Source organism: Strix uralensis, chromosome 3 (assembly GCF_047716275.1).
Source record: "Strix uralensis isolate ZFMK-TIS-50842 chromosome 3, bStrUra1, whole genome shotgun sequence".
In the NCBI taxonomy this organism is placed as follows: Eukaryota; Metazoa; Chordata; class Aves; order Strigiformes; family Strigidae; genus Strix; species Strix uralensis.
Genome location: NC_133974.1, coordinates 25,126,257 through 25,150,167, shown reverse-complemented (window position 1 = coordinate 25,150,167; position 23,911 = coordinate 25,126,257). Strand labels below are relative to the sequence as shown.

The 23,911-nt window shown below is 36.0% G+C and overlaps 1 protein-coding gene across 1 annotated transcript in view; it reads left to right on the top strand.

The window, feature by feature from the left end:
* The window catches only part of CSMD1 (CUB and Sushi multiple domains 1), a 1,283,073-nt gene that overhangs the window by 595,711 nt on the left and 663,451 nt on the right, over nucleotides 1-23,911 (top strand). The window contains exons 4-5 of the mRNA XM_074861694.1: nucleotides 1,446-1,640; nucleotides 14,127-14,334. Coding sequence (XP_074717795.1) covers nucleotides 1,446-1,640; nucleotides 14,127-14,334 — 403 coding nt within the window. The remainder of the gene's footprint in view (nucleotides 1-1,445; nucleotides 1,641-14,126; nucleotides 14,335-23,911) is intronic.

Here is a 23,911-nt window from a genome sequence, read left to right as displayed (position 1 = left end):
GGCTTTTATTACCTTGTTAATATTTATAGAAGATTTTGGGATTTTTTTCATAAAAGAATATTGTAGGTGAAAGTGTTCTCTCTTTTAATGATTTTAGCTTTATGGTTTTTTGCCTTTTCAATATTTTCCTGTATAATCTAGGTGTAACTTAAGTGTAATTATGATCATTTAAATGCCACTGTGACTAACTGTTAGAGTAATGAATTTAAGGGTGTGCATTCAATAATTGAACTTACATGGTATAATGGGCCTTAATTAGCATTGATACATTGATATAATGCTTTACAACACTCTGCGGATGTGTATGTATTGAGTAATTAATCCTCTCAACATGCAGGTTAGGGAGGTTAATATGGTTATATTTATTCTGTAGATGGGTAGAGTAAGGAAAGAGAGAAGTACGGGGTGAAATAATTTGTCCATGAAACATGCGGTTTCTGAAACGATACCTGAAATATATGTGAGCATTTCAGACCACCATTTCTTTGATGAATGCATTTATCTTTTGTGCTCTGTTGAAGACATATTTCAACTTCCTGCACTTACTTGTTCTGTTCTAAAGGAAATTAAACAATTTTAATTTATACTACTTCAATGAAAGGAATGGCATGCCATTAATAACTTTCAAATGAGATCAAGAACAAAAAAAATTCCATTTTTGTCCTCCTCATAACACACTTTTGCTTTTCACAGATGGAGGAGTATCATCTTTAAACTGATAACTAGTTAAGACAATCTCTTCCAAATAACTAATGCTTACAAACAGAAGTAACTTTCTGCAGTAAAAAAGAAAATAAGTATGTCCATTCATATCAGTCCAATGTCACTGCTTAGTCATTTTTTCCTTCATAATTTATTTCTGTTAACAAAGATTGACTTAATTTATTTTCTAGAACCTGGAGTAATTTGAAAATAAGCAGAAAATCAAACTTTTAAAATCTACTTTAGACTTTAATCTACTTAGACTTTAACTGGTCAGAGACCAGTTAATTATTGGATTCTTTTAAATTGCTATTCTATCAACTAAAATGAAAACTGTACATGAAGTGCCTTCTACTGTCTGGATCTGATGTTGTATGAATATTTTTACAATATTTCAAAAAAATAATTAAATAAAAACTTCTTTTACTTCATTCAGAATTATGGGAGAAACAGCAAGATTTATAGGATATTTTGTTTGAAAATAGATCTGTAAGGAATTTCACTGAAGGACTGTTAAACCAAGAAGGGAGTTTGAAATTAGCTTTGAAAGTGATGATGACTGTTATAAACTGAAATCTTTTGTGAAAGTACATTCCCTAGCCTAAGTTTGCCTTATTTGTATAAGGAATACTGTTTTTTTTTTTTTAAAAAAAAGAAAAAAAAAACCACAACAAATTATTTAATTACAATTTATTACCTCTGCAGATTTTAACTGTAACATGTTTCCTTCTTTCTTTTGACAGTATTACCTAGTCATACTTGTGGCAACCCAGGAGAAATACCTAAAGGAGTACTTCATGGAACAAGATTCAACATTGGAGATAAAATCCGATATAGCTGTATCTCTGGTTACATCCTAGAAGGCCATGCCATGTTGACATGTATTGTGAGTCCTGGAAATGGTGCATCATGGGATTTTCCGGTTCCTTTTTGCAGAGGTAAAAATGAAGACATGAAATATCTTTAAAATATTAAGACAATATTAAAACAGCAGATTAAATAAATTTATTTTGAGGTTTTGCGGGCTTTTTAGTTTCTAAATGTAAATGTGCTAATGTACTGTCTAAAATTCTACACCATTTAAAACTGTAATCACAGTTCACAAGCAATGACTCTCCAGAGTTTAAATTCAGAGGTAGATGTTATCTACTGATCTTTTTTCCTTTTAATTTACATGGGCAATAGCTATAGTAGTTTGAGAGCAGGATCTGGGAAATGCTTTTGCAAGTTTCTGCTTTTGGAAACTTTCTGCAAGGAAGAGGAAACTTGAAATCTTCAACCATATAATCTTTGAAGCAGACCTCTGGTGATCCTTTGAGTCCAACTCCTGCTCAAAGCATGGATAACTCCAAAGTTAAGTCAGTTTTTCCAGGGCTTTGCCCAGTTGAAATTTTAATATCTCCACGGATGGAGATTCTGAAACCTCTCTGGAAATCTGTTCTACTGCCTAGCTGCCCTCATTCGCATGTCCAATTTGAATTATCTTTTTACTGATTATGTCCATTTACTCTTCCCCTGCTGTGGACCTATGGAAAGATTCTGGCTCCATCTTTCCTAAACAGTATAGTTAGATTTTCTCATAGCGTCCTCTTGTCAAGGCTGAAAGATCTCTTTCCCTCATTCTCTAGTCTCATACATCATGTTCTTCATCATCTTAACCATTTTAGTGGCCCTTCTCTGGACTTGTTTTGTCTGTCAGTGTCAGTGTCTCTTTTGTGCTGGGGGACCCTAGGGTGGACACAGCATTCCAGATGGGGCCTCCTGAGTGTTAAGCAGATGAACTCTCTTTAACCCTCTCTCTTTAGCTGCTGGCTGTGTTCTTGCTCATGCAACCCAATATGAGGTAAGCCTCCTATGCTGCAAAAGTGCACCACTGACTCATCTTGTGTTTCACCAGGACCTCAGGTAATTTTGTCAGATCTGACACCTAGCAAATATTATTTGCATGGGATGATCCTGTTCCAGGTACAGGACTTTGCATTTCTGGTTTGGAATTTCATGAGATTCCTGTCATTATTCCAGCTTGTCAAAGCCTGTTGTCAAAGCTGTCTGAATGGCAGTCCTGCCCTTCAGGATGCCATCTGCAAACCTTGTCAGGGTGCATTCAATCCCATACTGCAGATACATGGTGAAGATACGTAAACTCAGCCCCAGTTTGAATCCTTGGGGAAAGCTGCAAGTCACTGACCACTAGCTTGACTTTAAACAATTGGTCTCTGAAGTCTGAACCTGATGGTCCAGTCTTTCACTCAGATAATAGTCCACCCATCCAGTCCATATGCCCTCAATTTGACTACAAGGATATAGTGGGGAACTGTGTTGTGAAAACATTGTTAATGTCAAGCTAAATCCTTTCATCAGAGAAAGCAGTCAGATAGCCAAGGATGATTTGCATTGTAAAAAGCTGACTGTGCCTCTTCACCTTTTTGTTCTTTGTGTGCTTGGGAGTGGTTTTCATAAACACTTTTACCATAATTTTCTGGAGGTCTGAGGTGAACTTGACAGATACACAGTTGCTAGGATCCTTGCTTTTTTTGAAAATGAGAAATGAAAAAGTATCTTTTTTTCCAGTCACTGGGAATCACCCTTGATTGTCACAACCTTTCAGAGATGATACAGAGCAGCCTCAAACTGTGGAACACCAAAACCCCTTAGGTGCATACTGTTAGGTACCATGAACTTGCACATACCCTGTTTAATTCTATAGTTCCTTGTATTGTTTCTCCTGTGCTGTGGCTACTATTTTTCTTCCCAAAACTTCTACATTTTATTGAGAATAGGGAGGCCTGAGGGCAGACTTTGCTAATGAAGAGAGAAGTGAAGGGGACATCAAGAGCCTCAGCCTTTTCCATGTCTTCATCACAAGGTCACTTACACCACTGAACAGCAGGTCACCATGTCCTTCACTTCCCTTTTGTTGTTGATACACCTATAGAATGGTTTCTAGAATGACTGTTGTTCACATTCCTCACCAGTTTCATTCCATCTCAGCTTCGGCCTTCCTCTTTCTATCCCTGCGTTACTGAGCAATACTTCTATATTCCTTTCAAGTCGCTTGTCCGTGCTTTCAAATTTTGTACACTGGTTTGGTTTTTTTCTGCATTTCAGTTAGAACACCTCAGTCAGGAATTTCCTGCTCAGCCCCAGCAGCCTCCTGATATGCCTACTAATTTATGTACATAAATAGATGTATCATTCTTGAGCTTTGAAGGAGTTGCCCTTGAAGTCAAACAAACTCTCCTGGGCCCCTTAGCCCTTCAAGACATCAGCCCATGCGAGCTTATCTATCACTTCACAAACAAGTTGAAATCTGCTCTGATGAAGTCCAAGGAGTTTATTCTACCACGTGCCTTCCTTACTTCCCTCAGGATCTTCAGCTTATGGTTATTGTAACCACAGATGCTGTTGACTATAATTTCTTTGAATGGTTCTTTGTTCTTACACCCTAGTTAACCTGTCCAGTGCCTGCATTAAAAAAATTCTTGCTATTAAACTCAGAAATCTAGTGGATTGCTTGCCCTCAGCTATGCTGCCATTCACACAGATGTTGGGATGGTTAAACTCTCCCATGAGAACCTGAACCTGTGGTTGGGAAATTTCTAGTTGTCTAAAGGTCTTGACCATTTATTTATCAGGTGGTCTGTAGCTGATATTCACCATAATGACCTCCCTCTTGTCTTCCCCTTCTCATTCTAGCTTGCAGGAGCTCAATGAGCTTGTTGCCTGTTGTGCAGCAGAACTCTGTTCATTCAAGCTCCTGTGTAGGGTACAGCCTCTCCTTTTCTTCCTGCTTTTCCTAAGAGCCTGTGTCTATCCATTGCAGCCCTCCAGTCAGGTGAGCTGTCCCACTAAGTCTCTGTAATCTGCATACAAATAAATATCTCTAGCAGGACTGAAATTTTGTTCATCATTTGTAGCTCTGTAAATTTAACCTATTAATAAAAATTGAAGTAGGGTCCTAAACCCCTTATAGAACTTACATGAAATCCAAAGAATTCTGTGTACCTTCTGTCAAGAAATGAGAACCATAACAGAAAAGTTATTTAACAGTTAATGATTTATGTGAGCTGAGTCATTGCCTCAGTGGATTTTTAGAGTTCATGTAGAATGTGGATTTCATGAGGGTTTTTAGGCCTTCCATATTTTACTTGATTTTATCAGTTTAGAACATATGCCATGAAGTAGCCCTTTCCCTTCATTTATGTCTTCAAGCAAGAAATGTTTCCCTATTGTTTCTCTAAGAACCTTGGTCTTTTCCATGAAAACACCTTTTGTTACAGTTTTGTTTCTAGACAGTACTCTTCATTCTTGTCACCATAAACTAATTTCATGGCATCCATGCAAGATAATATAGCAGAGTTAAAGCTACATGGTTTATATACTAAAAAATCATAATAACCTTGTTCTCTGTGGTATGTTCCGCTAGCTTTGCTGATGCTGGCAAATTACTGTTTTCTGCAATTTTGTTGCTTAATATTTTCAGAATCATTAAGAAGCTGGTATCTAGTAATTTATACATTCTCTAACTGTACAAATGCTGTTTCTGCTAGAAAAATTCCTAGTGTATTACTAGGCCTTCAGGAAGATGTAGACAGCATTGAGTCTTGTATTCTGCGATTTTATTTTCCTGGCTGCTACTCAGTTACAGAGGTTCTCTTTTTAAAGTATAGCCATGCAGAGGGTGATGGACCTGAACTGTACTGCAGATTCACTGATGACTTAGAAAGAACTCTGAACAGAAATCAAAAGACAGGTCAATAGCATTTTTAGAAAGTTTAGATAATTTGACTGTCAAGACGTTTGCTTTAGCTTGTTTTTTTCTGTTTTCTTTCAATAAACCGATTTTTTAGTGTGTGAAACTCTGGCAACTTCCAAACTGAAAAAGAAAGAAAACAGTCCACCCAAAATAGAACACAGAAAGAGAAAACTTTAAAGGCAAATTCTGAAAAGATGAGGTTATTAATAAAACTTAGTCCAGTTTTTCCATATGGTAAGTAAGAGCAGCCATGGACTTTCCTGCTATTAGAAGCTAACGAGGAAGTTTACCATGGGTTTCTGCAAAAAACTGTACAGGTGGCTTACAAAAATTGCCAGGGAGAATCAATGGCCCACCTAAATTCTGTTTTTCTGGTTTTTGTCCTGAGGATTAAAAAGGTCTTTGTTGTCTCGTTCTTGGCTACCATAGTAGTGTCACCCAAAACATTTGCCTTCTTTATCTTGAGGTTGAAATACTGTGCAGTACAAGTCTGAAACATTTTGAATGTTAATTTCATTCTCTGCAGTAATTCCACTAATAGCTGATTTATGATATGTGACTACTTCTAAACGAACTTTGTATAATTAGGTTCTCAATTCCCTGTAATTTTGAGAATCCCTAGTTGATTATAGTTGAATGTGTCTAGATTTTTATGAAGCTAACATTAGGAATACAAATTGGATTAGTGATATTACAATAGTAAGCTTTTTCTCACAATGAAAATAGCTGTGAGGGGAAGAACAGGTGATATGTTATCATTAAAAAGAAACCCATTTGTTGGAGGGAAAATAAAGAATAAATACAAAGACAAACCAGTAGAAGAGATCATACATCAGAAAGGTCCAAAAGGATCAAGTAATAAGTATTTAGGTTACAGAATTAAGAAATATTATTGGAGAAATACTTTGTAAAAAATATATGATCAATAAGGTATTCTTAGAATAGATAAAGGGAGAAAGGAAGAAGAGTTTATGATTCACTATAGAGTAAGATAAACTAAATACAGAGATTCAGAGCTGATATTCTAAAAACATGTAGCAAAGAGAAATTGACATTTTTGGTGTTATCCATGCTTTCTGAGGTAGTAAGTAATCCTCTGATGTAATTTCTTCTCAGCCTCTGAGGTTCAGACAAATACGATTTTATAAGTATAAGGAGGAGAAGAAGATTTCCTGATCCCATCATTTATCCATGTTTATTAAAAAATTTAGAAAAAATAAAGGGAAAGAAAAAGACAATTTCTCAACAATTCTGCTTATTGATGTTGCATTACATGATAAAGTGGAATATTTTCCCAAATCTAATTTCTAGAGAGACATGGCAGATTCTGCCTGAGCAATTTTGTTCATTTTCAGAATAATCGGTGCAATGTTTACATTGAGATTAAATTGTTACTGGTCAAACAACAAGTCAGAGAAGTGTTTCAGGAAAAGCAAATAGGATATACTGTATAATATCTTACACAGTATTGCAGGACTAGATCACACCCAATGACGATATGGACACAGCTAGGAGTATATACATCTTATATATGTGCATGTGTGTATAAGTATATATATATTTATGCATACATATATTTATGTTTATATATTCTTGTTAAAACAAGTATCAGTAGGTATGGAGGGACCTCATAAAAATATGAAAAGGTGCCAGGTCAGAGCCGGATCTGTGCAACAAGGTGCCTGGAAGACAGGAAGGAAGTGAAAAATGAGATGAACAGTATAATGAAAACATACTGAAGGTACCCAGAATGATATAGTAAAGTCAGAGAATGAAAAAGAAGACTTCAGTCTGACTGTTAGAAAAATAAGCAAACATCAGAGGAAGATACAATTATTTACTAAAAATGAAAAACAAACCTCAAGGGCAGTCATAAGAAGTTGAAGGATTTCATAAATGCGTGTACACTTCTGGGAATAACTGGATTAACTTTCCTATTTATTAAAAAAACATATGTGAAATCTACAAAAGTCATTAATTTGCCCTCAAAAAATACACCCTTTTCATTTTTTGCTTCAAAATTAGGGCTTTCTTATTAAATTGTTGTAGACTTATTTTAAGGGATCATCATTAAAATAAAAATATAATCTCAGATGAGGATTATCATATCACTGGAAAACAGTTTAGGATACTTAATTGAAAAAGAAGAGAGTCTTTACAAGATATTCAGAAGACTGATCTTTTATTTCTGTGGGAGAAAGAGTATGAGATTAAATACTGTTGATTAAGTTTTGAACTTCTTAATCTAGCTATCCTCTCTTAAAACCAAGTTTTTGCATGAAAAAGGTGTCGGAGCTGGGATTTTGCTTTTAAGTTTGCTCAAGCCTGCATTATCATTTAATAACTGAACTTTTCTTCCAGGTTAGCAAATAGTATGCCCATCACTATTTCTGTTTTATTGAAAATTTATAACTTTTTGACAAATAGATCAGATTTCCTCTTCAGAGTGGATGGACAGGGAGTAGGTCTTTGTAATATAACAAGCTGATATGATAGAATAAATAAGAGTTGTAAAAGGCTGCTAAATTAAGCACAATGTTTACAAAGAAAAAATGGACCAATCTCAAGCCCCAGGTAGTACAGGACTACCCACTGAGACCAGTATTGTCATGTCCAAGAACTACAGGACAATCCCACTGGGGTCTGCTTAGGTCGAGCTCACTGAGACGTCAAAGCTAAAATGTTCAAAGTAATGCTGCAGCTGTAATGGGTGCCCACAGGTGCCTAAACAAATTGCAACAATTTTTGTGTTTCTATTTTGTACATACTATTAACTTGAAGTGAGAAATCTGACTTTTTAATATACGTAAAATAGACACTATTTTTCTAAATCACAATAATTTCTGAAATTTTAACAAAATAAATCCCATTCTACTTAGAGAGCAATCCAAATTATTTTGAAGTGTCCTTTGAAAACCCTGGAGAGAGGAAGAAAATTCATCTTAGAGGCATGGTCTAATGAGTGTTTAATTTATGTGAAGTTGATCAACAGCAAGAGAAGAAATTGAGAAAGGGAGGCAAACTGATTAGAGCACTTATCTGGGATGCAGTACATCTGGATTCAAGTGATGATAGGGAAAAAAAAACCCCAACATTCTGACAAGTTTCTATTTTTTAAAACACAGAAAAGAAGCACAGGTGTTGGCTTTTACCTATTCAAAATAAAGCCTATAAAACCCTAAAATATTAAGATTATCAAGTAAAGGTGAATATTTTGATGGTTAAAGAGCTGGTTGCCAGTTGGAACAAGATTAGATCAATGAGCTGTCTGATGAATGTGTAATGCTACACCATTGTTATACTTCATGATGTTTTTGGTCTTTATGAATCTGGCAGTTTAGCAGCTTGACAGTTGGCATTGACATACCAAAATGTATTTTTAAACTTGGCATTGGTATACTATGGCTTGTTTTTAGTTTTTTGTCAGTAAGACATTTTAAAATGGTAATTTTAAAGTCTTATTTCAAAAAGTCATTTGACTAACTCCTCATATTAACCACTTCCAAAATATCCAAAGCATGGATCTGTGAAAGTAATCATTCATGATTATTTCATAGATGTGTTCTCTATACTGCAGAATTTTATTAAATGAGGTCCAATTATCTACTTTTTCACAAATGAACTACAGAAAAATGCTATTTAATAAAGAATTGAATAAGTCATAGAATCATAGAATATCTCAAGTTGGAAGGGACCCATAAGGATCATCGAGTCCAACTCCCTGCTCCTTGCAGGACTACTTAAAAATAAACCATTTGACTAAGAGCGTCGTCCAGATGCTTCTTGAACTCTTACAAACTTGGTGCTGTGACCACTTCCCTGGGGAGCCTGTTCCAGTGACTGAACACCCTCTCAGTGAAGAACCTCTTCCTAATGTTCAATTTGAACTTCCCCTGATGCAGCTTTATTCCATTTCCACATGTCCTGTTGCTGGTCACCAGAGAGGAGATCAGCACCTCCCCTTCCACTGCCCACCTTGAGGAAGCTGTAGACTGCGATGAGGTCACCCCTCACCCATCTCTTCTCCAAACTGAACAAACCAGATGTCCTCAGCTGCTCCGAGTCTTGCCTTTGAGACCATTCACCATGTTGGTCACCCTCCTCTGGACACACTCTACTAGTTTGATGTCCTTCTTATATTGAGGCGCCCAAAACTGCACACAGTACTCGAGGTGGGGCCACACCAGTGCAGAGTAGAGTGGGACAATCACCCCCCTCGACCAGCTGGCTATGCTGTGCTTGACACACCCCAGGACACCGTTGGCCCTTTTGGCTGCCAAGGCACACTGTTGACTCATATTCAACTTGCCATCAACCCAAACTCCCAGATCTCTTTCTGCAGGGCTGCTCTCCAGCCTCAATAAATAACTTTCAGTGATATTTTTTAATAAGGCATGCTAAATAATGTATGCCCATGGTTCGTTTAGAACCCTCTAAAGTTGCAGTTTTCTTTAACTGATAAGACTTATAAAATGTGACTCAAAATGACAATGTCATTTGATGATGATTTATTAAATATCACTCAAGTTTTGAATTGCAACTATTCTGTTGCTAGTGATAAAGAGGTAAGGAAATGACATAACAAGAAAAAAACTTTATTACTATGAATTTTGTACTTTAAGTCACAGCTATGTTTCTATCAATTACGTTACAATAGTAATGTAGTAAAATGATCTTTCAAATCAGGACTTTTCAGGATAAACTAAAGATGAATAGCCAATTGTGATCATTTAAATTCAGATCGTAAATTAATTTTGAAATGTTAGATGGGTTTTAAATGTGGGGTGGGTTTTGGTTATTGTGCAATAAATGTTTTTCATATGCATAAACTTTTTATTAGTTTTTGTATAAGAAAGGGATGTAGAATACACATGTTTGTGTGCGAAGGAAAGTCCAGTAGAAATGATTGAATGTTCAAAAGTTATCTAAACCAGTTTAAATAAGGAAGTTTTCTAAGATACTGTTTCTGTTCTTACCCCATCCTTAGATATCTGCTTAGCAGGGCTTGCATCTGACTTGTAGCAAGATCTCATTTATGCAAAACACAGCTTACCAAAATTGTCAGATTGTTATTTTTGGTGAAATGACTCTTTCTACTTTGAAGAAAAATGTGAGATGTTTTCATTGACTGCCATGGTTCCTCAGTGATTGTTTTGATTTTTACATACATTAACTTTATGGATATGTTTATCTGTTTTATCTAAGCTACACATTTATACAGTATATATGTTTTTAGTCAAGTGATGCCAGCCATATGTTTGTATGTGTACTTTCTATAAGATGAATATTCTCTAAATTCAGAGCACTCGATTCCTGACTACTGAGAGATCCAAATGTTTGTAGCTTTATACTTCAAGTAGTCATTTATACTGATACAAACAGCACTTTGTGCGGTTGCTTACAACTTGAAAATAACCATGAGTGTTTGGAATTAATTATTTGCACATTTAAAAATGCAATTTGTTAATCACTTAGAGTTTGAATTTATGAAGCCTGAGGCACTATCTGCTAGCAAATTACTCTAAGCACAGTGATGCATTGAGATTCCCAAGCACTGTTCTAGCTCTAACAAAAGCATAACATACAGAAGGCCAGGGCCAAGAAAGCCGATCAGTCCAAGGAGGTCAGCTAGCTCTGGGGCCAGCTGGTGAAACACAGCATGTGCTTGAACAGTTTATGTCTCCTACCTTCTGAGCGGTGTGGTCACATCCTGCCTTCCTGTGCTCACTCTTAGGCAATTTATTACATTTTAGCATTCAACAGTTTGGTTATCTTTGCCTGGCTGCCACCTAAGATGAAAGAAGTCCCCAAACCACAGGCTCCTGGAACATGGGAAGTATGTCAGAGGAAAGATCATTCTGTGCAGCTGCTTTTGCAGCAGTCTTTCCCCAACACATCCACATCTGTCAGAGAGAAAATACTCTCTGGTCAGAGTTAGTTTCTGTGGTCTTACCTGACTAATGTTCCCTTTCTGTTTCTGAGCTAACTTGGTTTCTTGCAAACCTCTTTGAAATGGCATTATGAATATATTAAAAAGCTGTGCATCCCTCTGGGCAGATATCTATAGTAGCCTGAGTTTCTTTGGCTTTCATTGGTAATGCACAGTGTATAAATTTAGATTTCTGCATGTGATTGCCAGAAATAATCAACTACATAAGCCTTCCTTGTCATCTGTAAAATTCAGAGCTTTAAGAGCTCAGAGCTTATTCAAGGGCTCTGCAGCAGAAACACTGAGTAGAATTGTAATTACCACTAGCATGTTACTTAATGTCAGTATAAACAGTGGGAGATGGTGTCATTGAGAATGTTGTCATAACAAAATTTAATAGCAAGCAGCTAGTACCAAAGAGTTATGGCTGATTTAGAATTTTGCACATCTTGCTGGTTACCCTAGATGGGAAAAACCTGCTTGCTGGCTTTCAGGAACACAAGTAGAACCTGTATGCATTATTATCTGGAATTCATGCTTTTACATTTTGATTCTTTTTTTTAAAAAAAAAAAAAAAAGAACAACCCATACTGTTATGACAAAATATGAACACGTAGAAAGTCTGAAAAAAAAGAGATGGTGGAAATCATCAGGTTTTGGTTTTTGATGGTTCATTCAAACTCTCATACTGTTGATGACCGCAGTGGAAATCAATAACTCAGTGTTAGTTTCTGTGCTGAAGTACTGGCACAGGATGTATGAAGTTAATTTGTTTTTCTTTGCTGTGTTACATGATGATCTGAAGTGAAGTTCTTAAAAGGTACACAGGTTTTTTTTAAGAAAAGGAAAAAAGGGTAATTTTAGATCTTATTGGATAACAAACCTCGAGTCTCCTTTCTGATTTATTATAGATTTACAGTAGTTTTTAAATTATTGTAATCTTTGCATATATTATGCACCAGGAATTTTGACTCTGATCCTCGGCTTTATCCATGAGTTCTTTAATTTTCACTTCCTTTCCCCTTTCATTCCTCAAAGGCACAATGGCCCTTTCAATGTGCACTGTATAAAAATCCAGGAATTGAGAGAGGAATCACAGAAATGGCCTGATTTCACCAACAAAAAGAAATCTTTTAGGAGTGTAGATCTATTCCACCCATAGATCTTCTTCATTTAAAAAAGAACACATAAATATCAGGGTCCAGAAAGTAAGATACGAAATTTATCAAAAAGACCTGTCATCCTCTGAGAAATCTGTGTGCCAAGAAATCATGAAACTCAATAAGGCTTTGGTAGCCAAGGTTATGTTACATTCCTTTATGTCAAAATTTGCTTTGCATATAAATCTCTTCAGCAGCTTTCTCTCCTCTTTTTATTCAAATTAATGGTCCATACTTAAAGAAATTATTCTGTTTCTGCCTTTCTCCCAATCCTTCCTTTTATTTCACTCCCTTATTAGCTATTTATCCTCTTTTAATAGTCTCCTTTTTTTAATGTCCAACCACAGTATTCCTCTTCCTTTGATTCAGATGAATCCTTTCTCCTTCAAATCTTCCTCTAAAACTTACTTTCACTAACAGGCTTTCAACTGTGAGAAGAGCAGTTCTGCTCATACCCCTCTCTGTTGTCTTAATTAACCATTCAGTTATTATCCTAATTAGCCTGTAAGTTTTGCCAAGCTATTTGTCTTTAAATCTCCACATGCCCTTATAGTACATAAATAATACCTAATAATAATAGCAGTAAGATGATAAAACAGATAAAAAAGAAATACTTCTAATCGTTCCACCTATGCAGAAATAGTTTTAATTACTATTGCTGTAGCTTTCATAGCCACATTATAACACACCAAAAGCCACTTGATGAATTTTTAATTTTTTATGCTAATGAGTAGTATGGATGACATGCTTTGTTGGGTTTTTTTAATTATATGTTTTAATACCCAATACTAATAAAAATCAGCAGTGAAACCTTATGGGGCAAGGAAGAGTACAAGAAGTCTGCTAAATCCTTTGGCAACATATTAACATTCCAGGCTTAGCAGGAAATTCCTATGCTGTGTATTTTTTGAAATTTGGTTAATAACCATTAGAAATACATGTTATTATCTGATGATATGTGAACCTTGGAAGGTCCATTTGGCAACAAAACATTCTGAATTTTTTTGCCATCTGTAAACATCCTGATTCAGAACAAAAAGCTTGAGAATGGCTAGAATGATTTTATTAATGCTTCCTAGTTTAGCACAGCATTTAAATCTATAAGAATATTTTTTCTGCAGTTTTTTTATAGCTATAAGAAATAAGAGGGATCTTTAGAAAATAAATGTTCAATATTTTAGAATTTGTATCACAGAGAGACTAACTGTATTTCTGTGATTCTCTGCCCAGTTCTTTCTGAGGCTTCTTCTGTGGACTCTTTCACAGAGCCAAAGTACAGATTCTCCAAATCATCTTATACTAAGTGTCTCTGGTAACCTTATCCTCATTTGGCCTGGCACTGAAGTGCTACCAACAAGGAAAAGAAGTCAAAAAAACCCAACCAAAAATCTCTGCAGTTTAAAGGCTAGAAAGTGTTCTATTCTGTTCACCTGGATAGTGTTTTGTTTCTCTGTGTGCATATATTTTTGGGTATTCTACATGCAGAAGGGAAGAACTGGGTTTGCTATGGCAGAAGCAAGGATGATGCTTCACTTGCTTAAAGTGCAGCTCTACTAGTAATTGATATTCTGTTCATCAGCTGAAGGAGCTTGTGGAGGGACACTACGTGGGACAAGTGGAATTATTTCAAGTCCTCACTTTCCTTCTGAGTATGAAAATAATGCCGATTGCACCTGGACCATATTGGCTGAACCAGGAGATACCATTGCTTTGGTCTTTACTGACTTCCAGTTAGAGGAAGGATATGACTTCTTAGAGATCAGTGGAACAGAAGCACCATCAATATGGTAAGTCAGAGATCTTGTGTAGGTCTCAGATTCTGTTTTGCTTTTTTGGTGAGTATTTTGAAAAGATATTAAAGGATATTTAAGATATTTTCTGCCTGTTAGTAATGACTGTTTTGTTATGCATTTTCCTTTGATCCCTTTTACGCTCCAGAACTGAAAAAAAACCCAGTAGTTTGCTTCTGCTTCTTTACGAATCTTGATCCTTCCCCTTGTTTTCCTCCATCTTTGGGTATCTTACCAGTGAGCTTTTATTGATGTTACATATTTGAACTTGGTATGAGAACATTTTCTGATGTTGTGACTTGAATGTCTTACCATGATATTGTACTCTAACAATGAAAGTAGTGAGAAAAATTCAGCCTTACAGTAAAAGAGGAATATATAGAGAGCAAATAGATGCCATCTTATTCTAAACAGGCTATAATTCAGTCTTACTACATATATTCATGTATGCAAGTATTACTGTCTTATGTTGGCTGATGTTAAAACTGCTTAGCAATATTAAGGCTTAGTAATTATAATACTAAATCTACATTCTCTGTACTAAGTAAAAGCTGATAGTCCTATCTGTGGAAACAGATTAAACTGCAGAACAGTTTGTATTATGATTTCTCTGCATGCTACATATGCAGGTTTTTAATTTTTTCATCTCTGAGAACGCCTTGTGCTTGACATTTGCTATAAAATGTAGCCTAGAAAAAATTATAGATCTGCTCACAGATGACTGATGGTTATTATCTTCAGAATGCCGTTCTGGAGATCTGAAGCAATCTCACTATTATTTTAATGTCATAACAGGATAGACAGTGCAATATATTAAAAACTGTGAAATTCTAGGTAACATCTGATCTGTTGAAAAACTGTCAAATAAATATGTGTGGCAACCATCTTTAGTAAATAGTAAAAGCTTTGTTTTGAAGATACTTTGGATCTATATCACAAGATTGCTCTATAACATTTCCACATGGCAAGAAGTTGTGTAATGTCAGTCAGTGAAGCAGCTTTGTATCAAATTAAGTTCTGATGTCTGAGTGTCTGAAGTACAATATGTGAGTACCCCATTTGCCTCTCTCTGATGCACAGATATACAGAACAGTCATCAATGCCAATGTTTTCTTACTAGAGGTTCTAAGGACCAGAAGCTGAAATCTTGAAGAAGAGCTAATGGAGTCTTGCAGAACATACAAATCTGTCTGTTTAATTTTGTGTGAGGCTCTAGTAGACATGTAACAACATATTTGCAACTTTGTTGCAAGAGATTAATGTGACTGAACTTGAACGTGGAAATATAGGAATGACTTTACATTTAAAGACAGTCACATATACATATCTGATCCCCGGGAGATTTCTGATAATAGGTGATGTATAAGAGTATGAGTGGTAAGCAATGGAAAGATTATGCATTGATGTCATATGGTGTATTGATCTGCATTCTGTTGGAAATCAGAGATATCATAAGAATCTTATTTGTCTTAGAATTCAGCTTAAACATTTTTTTTTTTTGTTTTCCCTGATACTTGTTTTTTGGGGTTAGAGGTTTTTGTTTTTTAATAATGCTAAACTCTGATCACTAAAAGCTAAGGATTTATTTTACGTTCCTAGGATCATAGAACAGTTTGTGTTGGAAGGAACCTTTAAAGGTCAGGTAGTCCAACCCCGCCCTGCAATGAGCAAGGACATGTTCAACTAGATCATATTGCTCAGAGCCCTGTCCAAGCTGACCTTGAATGTTCTCAGGGATGAGGCATCTACTACCTTTCTGGACAACCTGTTCCAGTGTTTCACTACCCTCATCATAAAAAATTTCTTCCTTACATCTTGTCTAACTCTACCTCTTTTAGTTTAAAGCCTTTACCCATTGTCCTATCGTAACAGGCCCTACTAAAAGATTTGTCTCCATCTTTCTTATAAGCCACGTTTAAGTACTGAAAGGCTGCAATAAGGTCTCCCCTCAGCCTTCTCTTCTCCAGGCTGAACAATCCCAACTCTATCACCCTTTCCTCACAGGAGAGGTGTTCCATCCCTCTCATCATTTCTGTGGCCCTCCTCTGGACTCACTCCAGCAGGTCCATGTCTTTCCTCTGCTGAGGGCTCCAGAGCTGGACACAGTACTCCAGGTGAGGTCTCACCAGAGCAGAGTAGAGGGGGAGAATCACCTCCCTTGACCTGCTGGTCATGCTTCTCCTGACACAGCCCAGGATACAGTTGGCTTCTGGGCTGCAAGTGCACGTTGTAGACCCATATCCAGCTTTTCACCCACCAGTATCCCCAAGTCCTTCTCTGCAGGGCTGCTCTCAATCCCTTCATCCCCCAGCCTGTATTGATATCGGCGATTGCCCTGACCCATGTGCAGGACCTTGCAGTTGACCTTGTTGAACCTCATAAGGTTCACATGGGCCCACTTCTCAACCTTATCCAGGTCCCTCTGGATGCCATCCCATCCCTCATGTGTCAACTGCACCACACAGCTTGGTGTCATCTGCAAATTTGCTAAGGGTGCACTTGATCCCACTGTCCATGTCACTGATGAAGATATTAAACAATACTGGTATCACTGATACCAGTATAGGATCAGCACAGGATCACTGATAAAAATTTCAAGAAGGTGTGGGAAGTTTTATAAGAAGTGTTTGAAGGATAATTTGGAATGAAGCTATATTTAAGCCAGAACGGTTACCATAGTGACATTAGAGCCATGCTAAATGTAGTGCATGCTGTAATCTGCTAAAATCAGCTGTGTGTTTAAATGTGAAGTTGTTCCATACTTAAAACTAATGGTCTAGAGGTGTATCATCTTAAAATGTGACTTCTTTTTTTAATTGCTCTCTTTTATTGTATCTGGCGTCATGTCAACAGCTATATATGGTAATTCTGTGTTAGGAGAAATATATTCCATTAGCACAGTCTGATAATTATGATTGTTTTTTCACTTAAAGGAATATTTGCTGTAAAATAAGCAAAATATTATCCTAGTGAAGAGCATAGAAAGACACATACATGAACACTGCAAAAGCTAGAAAGAGAGTGAGAATAAAGAAAATTATTTCAGACTGATGATTCTTTAGTGATTTTAGTGTATGGTGCAGTAGGTCTGGATTACCTTCTCCAGACATATCAGAAAGATTAGAAGCAGTCCCAGCATGATTACAGTAAAAACTGGATGGACTTTTTTTAAGTAAAGCAATGGAAATACTAGAACAAGTAGAATCTAAATGCTGAGGAAAAATAATTTTATATTCCTATGAAATATGAATTTATAGGAGATACTGTTATAGTACTTATATTGATTGTATTGTGTACCTTATATTTATTATTACAGTATTACAGTATTACTTACATGCCTCACGTGTTTCTAAACCTTCAAGACGTTCAATTAATTTCCATGTTATATAGCTGAATGTTGGTTTGTTTTTCAATGCATTGAAAAGGAAGAAGATATTTTTTTACCTTTTCTTATTCCTAAATGATTATTTGAAAATCATTCATACAGTCCATCCTAATGGAACTAGTTTATAAAAGATTCAGGTGACATTGCGCCACTATGTATTTTATGTCCATGGTACAATTAGAGTGTCCAAAGCTATTCAAGTTATTGGGGGGGGGTGGGGGTGGGGGTGTGTGTCCTAATTAAAGAGCAGTTGCATAGCTCTGGATCTTGAATGGATGTGCACATATAGATGACCACATTTTTAATCCTACTTTGAATCAATATAAGTGTCAACAGACTTAAAAAGATGAACATCAGTGTTTGCAAAATGAATGTGAAGCAGGTAGAACAGGCTTTTTAATCTGTGGACAAAGTAAAGGTATTAGACTGTAGATGAAAGAAACCTTTTTGAATTTGAATCACTTGCTTAATTTGCTACTACATAAAGGAGTTTTAGATGTAAAACATGTTTATATTGCGTTGGTAGGCTCTTGCTCGCAATGCCAAGAACAGTATTTCTGGGAGCATAACAGAAAGACTACCTCTTTGCTGTATCTGGAGTCCATCTCCAAGTCCATGAAATGGCTGGAACTTTTGAGCTCCTCTATTGTTAATTGTTAGAACTAAACCAAGAGATTTTTGCATAACTTCTGGGCTTTAAATGTAACTTTTTAAATACTTGCAAAAATGTCCCTTTAGACTTCATCTTAGGTTATACGGTACTTAAAATTAAATCAAGGTTGGATCTAGAGATAATGTTAAGAAGTATCTTAAAAGCCCAGGCTGAATTAAGATGGTTTTGAAGTAAAATCAGGAATAGATCACTTAGGGAGAGCATCCTCTTGAAAATCTCTCAATGAGTCTTTCCCAAGACTCCTCCTTGAGACTGAGGTGGTTTTTGTTTTTTGTGATTTTTCCTTTTTTTTTTTTTTTTTTTTTTTTTTTAAATTTGGACTGAGTATTTTATTATTCGCAGGTTAAGTAAAGCTGGGCAATTCACATGGGTGTAGATAGACCTGACTCAGGCTTTTTCTTGTCAACATGACTTTGCCATAATTTTTGCAAGTTTGAAAACTTATTTTACAAAAAAAATCTCTTAGAGGATTACAGTATGCATGAAAGATGATTATGATGCTAAGAATAATTCTGCAATTATTATTTTTTAACTTGGAATCTTAATATTGAACATAATTTGATCTAAAATTTGGCCGTGCTTCAATTTAAATCTAAAATGATTGTCCTTCAAATTTTTGTTACTATTTATTAATAGAAGAGGATGAACTACACTTCTTACCTTTTAGTCCAAACTGATTTCCTAATACTATCTAAAAATACCTTTAATATCCTAGAAAAAGGCCATAAAAATGTATGTGGATGTGAGAGTGATTTGGAAGCAGCAGTAATGAATTACTATAATCTCGGTATACAATTTGACACAAGTACCTGAAGTCACCTGAAACTCACTTCTTTTTTTCTGTGTTAATGACTAACTCTTATAACAGCTGGGTTATAACACTAATTTGTGTTTCTTAGGTACATATACCAGTCCAAGCACTTGGGTATAATTCAAAACAGTAGTGTTTTGATCTGCATGTTTCTTGTCCTGTTTATAGAAATCTGTCTTAATCTCACCACCCTCATTGTGAGAGATCTATAGCAAATTAATACATGGAGTATTCCATGGATTATGGAGTGGTCTAAATCACCTTTTTGATAGACACCTATGGCAGTAGATCCACACATATGAGCTGAATATTTAGCTCAGAATTACATAATTATACAGCTAAAGAGCACCATCTATTGGTTTACTATGAAAATATGTATTGCTTGTGGATGCACCTTATATAAAGTTGTTACATACCAGTAAAGGACTCATGACATACCCTTGGCAATATAAGGTTCTATTTTCTTTTCCTTCTCCATCAGATGAGAAAGGATGTGCCATGGCCACGCAACGAGAGGACGACAGTTAGATTCCAGCTATTTCATTTGAGAATGCTATTAGATTTTTATTAATTTATTTGTAATTATTTTTTAGCCTCTTTAGAGACCTTCTGACAGACATCTCTTGTCACCAGTGGAACTCTGCAAAGCTGTATGTTTGTATTGGAGATGCTGGTGAAGGGTTCTCTTTCTGTCTACTCATTTTCAAAAGCTCTTATCTTTCTCTAGCTTTTAACTGGATTTCCCTTTCAATTGTTTTGGTTAGAAAACTGAGTCCAATAAGTATAAACTTCCGACCTTGTTAACCTGTTCGTCTGACCTGCCATGAACCATGTTTCATTTTTTTCATAGTTACTATCAGATTCTTTCTATTAACTTTCATGTTGCAGTTTCCAGTTACTGTCTAAAAATCCCATAGTCTATTACATTTGAAAATCAGCATTAATGCTATTTAGCACTTTAACCCAATAGTCTATTACATTTGAAAATCAGCATTAATGCTGTTTAGCACTTTAACCCAATCTATCAAATATAGATAGCAACACAAAAACTTTTAAAATTGACTTACCATAGAACATTATACAGTTCCAAGCCCCAAAAGACATTGGGAGGACAGATACTTTTAAGGTGAGTGAGAAAGGTAGAATGTGTGTCTGTATGAAGAGCTTTGTAAGACTGAAAAATACAGTGATCATGACAGAATGCTAGATATTTTAATTAATAATATGTTTACTTACCTGATTAGAATTAAAGTTCTGTTCATGAAATATGCTTTTGTTAACTGATTTCTTCCACACCCCATTTTTCAGACTCTTGCTACAGCACACATTATCAGTAGGCATTCACATATTGCAAACTGAATAAATAATAGAAGAATCCCTAAAATAAGTGATACGGTAAATGCCACTTCTCTTTAAAAGACTCAGTGGAATACAACTTCTCCCTGGCTTCTGAGTCCCGTCAGTTGCTGCCTCTGGTGCTGAAGGTTGTTTCTCCTAGCCATTTTCTGTTGGCAACACCCATGCTCCTACTGCTCCCTTCACTTCCCCTCCCCCAAACATGTCCTGTTTCTGCATCATCTGTCAGCATTTGCTGCCATGTTCAATGGTTTAATCTTAAAATCTGGTAGAACATCCCAAACAAGTATTGACATATTATAGTTGATCTTGTCCTTTTTCCCTCGGTTTCTAGTAGGTTAAGAGTTGAAAAACATAACACCACCCCCCCACCCCGCACCCCCCTTTTAAAAAAAGAAGTCAGCCATGTGGTATAGTCATAGTCAAAATGGTGTATAAAAGTTTGCAGACAGCATGCTGAACTTGAGTGCCTGTGGAGTTCTGTAATCTTGGAGTGAATGTCTCACTGGTCTCAGAGTTGTTAAACATAGTCTCAGAAAGGATTATCCCACTCAAAGATTAGGGAATTTAGAAAGAAAATAGGCACAGTGTTTTGCATAGGATGCCAGCTATGTATACTAATCATGTCATACAGGCAACTGGTATACTCTAGTTCTTAAAGTGTTGCTTTCCAGAGTCTTTTAAAATTCCCTGAGTGGGAAATAGCATGTTTTAATTCAGTATCTATATCCAGTTCTTTGGCATAGCAGTTGCTATACCCAAACATATGCAGATAAACAGCTTCTTCACTCCTACAGTTTTCCCATAATAGGGATTAATAAGCTGATCTCATCAGTGATGTATCTTGTACTTTTCTATATTTATCAAAATCATGATGTTCCAAAATGGATTTTCTGCAGGCATTCAGATGCCTGCTTGAAAATATGAATTATCCACAGTTGTAAGTAAATTGTTAGCAGACTTGGGAAAATACAACGAACACTGCTCAGTACCTTCAGAGTCCACAGAAAGAAAAAACCAATGTAGATGAGACAGGTAGTGAACAGTCCCCCCTCCCTAACATTTCTATAGGAGGAAGATCAACCTGACTACTACCGACAAGAAAGCAAAGCTGCAAAGAAATTGTTATTTCAAGACAGGATTACATTTCTTTCCCACATCCTGGACATTGTCTTCCCTTTCTTTTCAGCATCCTAAAGACAATTTTTTTCTTTATTTTTTTTTAATTGTTTCGATACATAAGAATGTGTGTGAATTTTTTTTCTTTATTATTTAAGTGCATATTAAATAATATAGTATATATTATTTATATATATAAGGAGATGAGCTCTGCTAACTGCAATGTAGCATCTTCGGATTCTAATGGCTAAAATGACCATAGGGAAGAAAAGGACAGAGTACAAATAGTGGTTTCAAAAATAAGCTGAAATGTAACATCTGGATTGTATGTGATCTCTGAGTTGCTGGCGTTGCACTGGAAGAAAGGGGATGATGAAGGGAATAAGGGCTTTGAGTTGTGGAGCTGGAAGACAAGAATGTGTCTAACATGAGAAGAATTTTGTTTGGACATGTTTGGATTTTAAAGAGTTGCTAAGGTTTTGGAAACAACTTCAGACTGGGTTGGAGGGGCTGGGAAATTTGAGCTTCAGAGTAGCAATGGGGGAATTTGGTGCTCTAGGTCAGAAGAGCCTTTGCAGACTGATACCCCAAAGGAGCCTGGAAAGTGTACTTGAGACACACTAGCACAGAGCAAACAAAAACATCCTAAACACACAGGAATACCACTGTCACAAATGTTGTCACTTTGATCCATCAGGCGTATCCCTTCTTCTTTCCTCTTCTGCCAAAACAGGACTGTTTTGGTACATTTTCCTTTGCTGTGTAGGACAGCAGCGAAGCCTAGCCTGCCCTCTTATTTCCTGGTAAATACATGGTAGCTGTATCAGTATCCTGTGGTCTTTACCCAGATAATGCTCATATAATGTTGGCAAGTGCTGAAATATGTGTGTAATTCTTCTGAAAACTTCAGGTAGAAATGTAACAAAACACTTTCCTGTTCTTCCTTTTGGACCACAGCTTTCCTTTAGATTATATGTTAAACTTGTGTTCAGAGATGGAGGTGATGGAAATAATCTGATTTTTTAAAAAAAAAAGTTGGTAGAATCCTGATTCAAAGGCTTATCTATTTAAGGCTTGGTTAATAAATATGTTTAGTTTATGGTAATATCTCATATAGAAATCTTGCAAAAGGTCTTAGGCATGTATTTAAAGAAAGCATATCTGAAATACTTATCTTTTGTAGAATCTTCATGCTAAATAATATATATATATATCTATTAGTAACTGTATGCATAAAAGTATGTGGAAGCTTTTGCAAGGATTTTTACCCTAAAATAAATAGGATGGTAAAAGTACTTCATACAAGTAGTAGTGACTAAACTAATATAACCTCTTGCCTGTGTTAGCTGTAAAGACACAGAGACTGCTTAGCTGTTAACACCAGCATGTGAACGGTGTATGAAGTGAGAAGTACAGAGCAGTAAATTGATGCTTAATTCACAGAACACTATTGCTTTCTTTGCACCTATTAATTTACAGCCTACTGTGCTGAAGAGGTATAAAGGCTTAATTCATACCACATCACAAACTGACGGGAACATAAGAGTGAGAGAACTCACTTAAGGAAGCACTGTGACCTACAGTATAATTTTCCACCACATTTAAAATAACATGAAAAGCACTAGATTTTTAAAATTAAGTATGTGAACAAGGTTTAAATACTTTACGAGAGCTTGGATTGCTTAGAATACCACTAGCATTACTGTCTTTCTAAACAAACTGTCTAAGCCTGGGGATTCAGTGTGCTCCTAAAATTTCTTTCTGCTAGGTCTGTTGCATTCTTCTAGAACATCTATACAGTTAGCTTCATTTTCTCACAAAATCCTTGACGTTAGATTCAGGAAGATATATTCTAATGATGAAACAGCTCATACCAGTATATTCAGATAATGTTAGGAGCTTTTCTTAGAAATATTTATGAATCACTAAGATTCTTACTTTTACTTAGTACCCATCCATTGCTGTCAGCCTCAACTGTAGCTTCCTAGTAAGGCAAAATCTACAGATATTTTGACTTCTGGAACATTAGATTAAAACTTTCCCTCCTCCCTTTTGCCATATAGCCCTACCAGTGATTCTAGATTTGCATGCAATAATCACAGTAGTTCTGAAAAAATGCATCTACTCCCTGATTTTTCGACCAAAAAAATAAAAATAAAAATCTGGAATTCAGACTGGAGTTGACTAATGTATATGTCTGTGGAGGTCTGTGTTACCTTTACCTGTGAAA